Source organism: Nematolebias whitei, chromosome 18 (genome assembly GCF_014905685.2).
Source record: "Nematolebias whitei isolate Nwh7 chromosome 18, NemWhi1, whole genome shotgun sequence".
NCBI lineage: Eukaryota > Metazoa > Chordata > Actinopteri > Cyprinodontiformes > Rivulidae > Nematolebias > Nematolebias whitei.
Genome location: NC_056515.1, coordinates 20,464,948 through 20,470,051, shown reverse-complemented (window position 1 = coordinate 20,470,051; position 5,104 = coordinate 20,464,948). Strand labels below are relative to the sequence as shown.

At 44.7% G+C, this 5,104-nt stretch overlaps 1 protein-coding gene across 1 annotated transcript in view; it reads left to right on the top strand.

Annotated features, from left to right (window-relative positions):
* Positions 1-3,598, top strand: part of dennd1a (DENN/MADD domain containing 1A) — a 19,217-nt gene extending 15,619 nt beyond the window's left edge. Inside the window, exons 20-22 of the mRNA XM_037691970.1 lie at positions 1,066-1,200; positions 1,553-1,799; positions 2,044-3,598. Coding sequence (XP_037547898.1) covers positions 1,066-1,200; positions 1,553-1,799; positions 2,044-3,090 — 1,429 coding nt within the window. The 3' untranslated portion in view covers positions 3,091-3,598. The remainder of the gene's footprint in view (positions 1-1,065; positions 1,201-1,552; positions 1,800-2,043) is intronic.
* Positions 3,599-5,104: the final 1,506 nt, after the last annotated feature.

Here is a 5,104-nt window from a genome sequence, read left to right as displayed (position 1 = left end):
TCGGATGTGGGAAGAGTTCGGTGAGCCATTGCCTACAGACTCGGTCGGCTCCGAGGAGATTCTGACAAACAATCATGCAGCTGAGGAGGGGAAAGCAGCGTTTTACTAACACAGTGTTCAGTGAAGGTGGGGTGCTGTTGACCTCAACCAGCGATGTTGTCGGAAGGGGGAAGGAATACTTTTAGGACCTTCTCAATCCCACTGGCACGTCTTCCATGGAGGAAGCGGAGTCAAGGGACTTTGAGGTTGGTCTGTCCATAACCGGGGGTGTCCACCACCGAGTTCTAGGATGGTCACCGCGAGAAGCACCGAAAACCTTGCAGCCACAGCTCAAGGCAGCCACTCCAACAGCTGAATTGCGGAACATGGCCCACTCAGACTCAATGTCCCCCACCTCAGCTGGGATGTGGTTAAATCTCTTCCGGAGGTGTGAGTTGAAGATATTTCTGATGGGTTCTTCTGCCAGGCATTCCCAGCAAACCTTCACTACACGTCTGGGTCTACCGTGTCTGTCCGGCATCTTCCCCCACCATCAGATCCAACTCACTACCAGGTGGTGATCAGTTGACAGTTCAGCTCCTCTCTTCACAAGTGTCCAAAACAAACGGCCACAAATCAGATGACACGACTACAAAGTCAATCATCGATCTACGACCTAGGGCGTCCTGGTGCCAATTGTACTATTGGACACCCTTATGTTCAAACATGGTGTTCGTGATGGACAAACTATGGCATGCTCAAACATGTTTGAAAACCACTTCTGTTAAAAGCATCACTGCTTTTTGGTAATATGTTCAGGTTGTTCTCAAATGGACAAAAATGGGTGTAAAATGCAGTTTTATTATTCTTTTCAGCACATTAAAAACATAATGATGAATCTTGTAGCTTCGGATGTCAACTAACTGTGCAGCTGCTTTTAGTTTACTCACACTTGCAGCTTAATGTTGTGTAACTGTGTCTGAATCAATACTAATATTTCAGATCCTCAGCTTTTCTTAATTTCTCCTTTCTTTCCTGTCCCTTTTTAATGTACTAATGACGGTGTGTTGTCTCTACTTACTTTAGTTCTATCCGTCCAACTCGTCACTATACAGTCTTTCTGTCTGAGGATTCGTCTGGAGACGAGCTTCAATACGACGAATCCATCTCTGGGGTTCCTGACAGTTTTCTTTTCTCTGCCCCTTTCGATTGGTCACCTCAGTACGCACCTCTCTGATTGCTTTTGCTGATATTCTTTTGTCTTCCTGTGAACCAGAGTGCATATTTTCTCTAGTAATACGCTCAGGAAAGGGAAGCTCTTGCATGAAAGTATTGCTGTAACATTGTAACACAATATTTTCTCGAGGCAGGGTAAACCCAGCCTCAAGCTCTGTTTTCAGTCAAACCTTTTTAGAACATTGCAGCTTGTTATGAAAGACACAAGATGTCAAAATTTAGGCTGAATTTTTTTCATGTAAAGCTAAAGGTATGTGGTCTTTGTTTGGGGTCATAGCAGTTTTAAACCTATGATGACCTCCAGTGCATAAATAACTTAATAAGACTCTGCTTGCAGGCCACAGCCGTACCGCTCCCTCAAGGAGGTGGACTTGATAGAAGGAGACGATCCTGGTTTTGGGGCAGAGAGCCACACGGCCCCTCCCAGTCCAGTTACTGAAAGGTTCTCTAATATCAACCTGCTCGGGGACATCTTTGGCTGCCAGGACGAGCCCGACAGCCATTCACTTACACTGGCTAAAAGTCTGGAGGACCTGAGAACTCCCAAAGAGTCTGAGGATCTGCAACCAAAGTTCTCCTACCAGGTCAGTATTTTTAGTTCATCCTGTCTTAACTCGTTTTATTTTTACTTTTGGTGCAAATAGTAATGGGTTTAACCAGTAAAAACTGAATAAGTGTATTTATATACCTCATAGAGTTACAGGTGAGTATCTACAGCTCCGTATGGTGCCATGTTTTGTGAACTTTGAGCACATGATTACCTGAGCTTATATTCAAACAAGCCAAACAGATAAACACACTTTGGGTTTTATTTTTTTGTGCTTCCAGAGGATGGATCTGAAGATCGGTGAGAACTCCCGAACACTTCCAGGTCTCAGGCTGTCCAACCCTTACAACAAGCTGTGGAGTGCAGGCCAGGACAGATTGGTCTCGCCCGTCTGTGTGCCTCCCACCTGCGAAAGACCTTCATCCGTCCAACTTCCGGTGCAAATGGAAACCTGTTCTCTCGGCCGTGAAAGTTCTAGCACAGTCCCCGACCTTTTAGACCCTTCCAACCCTGCCAACATAACCGTTCCTCGTCCCCAAGGGAGGAAGACACCTGAGCTTGGGACAGTTCTCGTACCCCCTGCTGTCCCGCCACGCCCCAAAGCTGCAGGATTGAGTGAAGGAAGGACTACGTCAGGTGGACACGAGTTCAGGCAAGCCTTGAGCCTGACCTGTGATGGAGACTTGCTGGGACCCACTAAGGTTTCTGAGGACAGTATGGATCTGCTGAGTCTTCTAGACCCCCTGAACAACTCCACTGCACCAACTGAGAGACTAGATATCACTACATCAACTGCTTGTAAACCACCACTACCACCCAGACTCTACCCTCAGAGTTTGCCTCCTTTCACACTTCCTCCTCAGGTATCACTAAACCCTTTTGCCCCACCTCTTCAGCACTACTCACCCACTGTAAGTGGGAATCCCTTCAGTGCAATTTGTGGACCTCTCCCAGGTTCCTACATAAACACTTCATCCCAGCCACTATCCTTCTCTACACTACCAGGGCTCTACAGACAGCCTTCCCCTGGCAGCTCCACCCTGCCCCCCAGCCACGGACTGTCCCAGTCAGCCTTCCAGTCGGCCTTCGCCCCTTCAGTCACCCCCATGCCTCACACCTCTGACAGTAGTCACGCTCTCTCCAGCCTAGTAGACTCGACGTCAGTCTTTAGCACGTCCGTGAACGCGCTGCCAAAGCCTCTGCAGACACAGGGAGAACACCAAAAAGCTAAGGATCCTTTTGGGGACCTGCTGAGCTTGGCCACACCAGTTACACCACAGAAAAAGAAGGTGGAAGACCTGCGGAGGAAGTGGGAAACATTTGACTGAACCTGCACAGTGTATTTGCACAAAGACGCCACTTTCTGTTGTCACTGTCAGGGTTTTCTCTTGCTTTAAATGGTGCGTCACATCTGATACAGCCAAGATTCAGTTGGACCTTTGATTAAAGGTCAGACGGGTGAAGGAGCGCAACAGTTCTGCCAAAGGTGTCCTGAGAATCTATTCTGATATATACGTTTTCTTTTTGTGCGCTGACGAATGAGAATCGTAGATGACATCTGTGTGTGTGCTTCCAAAACATCTGCCAGTGTTGCTCACCAGACATCGATATAATCATCTAGTAGGTCTGCACAGCTAGGCTGCCTCCATTATGACGTGGAACAAGTGGCTGTGGGGTCTCACTCATGCACCTGTATATCAGCATGAACAAGCAACAAATGTTTTAAACGTTGTACAGTTTATCCAGCCCGTTTTATTGACGGGAAGTGACCACTGCCTGAGTTCCTACAGCTACGAGCGAACATCCAACAATAAAGCTTTCATTAGAATATACGAACAAGTGTTCGACTGTAGCTCCATTCTGTTCCTTCTCTCAGAAGTTTTTATTTTCTCAGTAAAACGCTTGTGGTTCGAACTGGATTCAGGCTGTGCACCCATACAAGACACTGGAAGTCTAAGACACAACACCCACAGGAAGTGGAGTCTGCTGGGCCTTTTTGACCAGTGCTGACATGTTGGATGATCAGGTGAGGTTCTCTGAGCTGTAGGTCTCTAGAAACGTGAAGCACCCTCTCCATACGAGGCCCACTGATGGTTAGAGGAGTGTGGTCCCATCTCTTGTCTTGGAAGAGTTTACCTTCAGGTTGTTTGTGGTGCACCACTCTGCCATCTTGTGATCTCTAAGCTTTAGTTTTAAAGTTGTCGATTGTAGAAAAGCCAGCTCAGTTCAGGCAATCGGGTTCAAATCAAACAAGTTTATTTAAAGTATTAAATAACAATTTTTAAATTGATATCCTTTAATTTTCACACAGAAATTCCCTTTGTCATCAATGCTAAAATACAAAAAAAAAAAAAAGATTACATCAAACAAGTCAACAAAGCTTAAAGGCTTCAAAAACACAAATTCATCATGGTTAAATGAAAGTGAAATGTGTCCATACCCAGAAAGTTTGATATAATTAAAAGATAAAGTAGTTGTTTGTAAATGCTGATTTATGAAAGCTTTTTTTAGCTGTCCAGATTAAATACAGTGAGTTGAATTCGATACATCCAGAAGCTGGGAAGCAACACTTTTTGAGTTGCTTCTACCCAACAAAACAAAGTTTATTATTTATTGTCTTAAATCATAACTCCTGGAAACTAAATGTCCTTCTTGAAGTGGAGTGAAGTTTGAACATTATGAACATCATATCCAGATGCATGCTCAATAATCCAGGTAAAAAATCTAAAGTTAAATCTGGTCCTCTGGACATTCAAAAAACAAACAAAAAAAAAAAGTCCAGAGGACCAGATTTAACTTTTTTAGATTATGATCATCTGTTGCAGATCGCTCTTTGAACAGCCTCATTTTGGAGAAAGCGTTTACATCCAACAGGACAGATGAGCAACTAGCCTGACGGCAGGGCGAAACAAATCCACTCTGGACAGGAACAAGCTAATAATGACTTGTCTGAGCAAACTCACTTTCTAGGTGGACCACGGTCATCGTAAAACAACTCCTGTCTTTTAAATAGGGATGCACGATATCGGCATGGTATCGATATCGGCTGATATTAACAATAAAGTTAAATATCGGACAATGGCCATTCCATCAAAATAACTCATCGATATAACGGGCGCTGTTTTTGTATGACAACCCAGTGATAAGGATGCCTGCAGCGCCGGCACAACGGTATGATGTCACACGTTGAGTTTAGATTTGTGACAATGTACAAATTTGCACTGTTCAAGTGTTGTCACTGTGTTACAGAGTAAATGTCATGCATAAATTTGACAAGAAACATAATCCAAGTTGAAGTGTTGCATCATTTTCAGCCCCTTTTTGGCATATGCATTTGGTAGC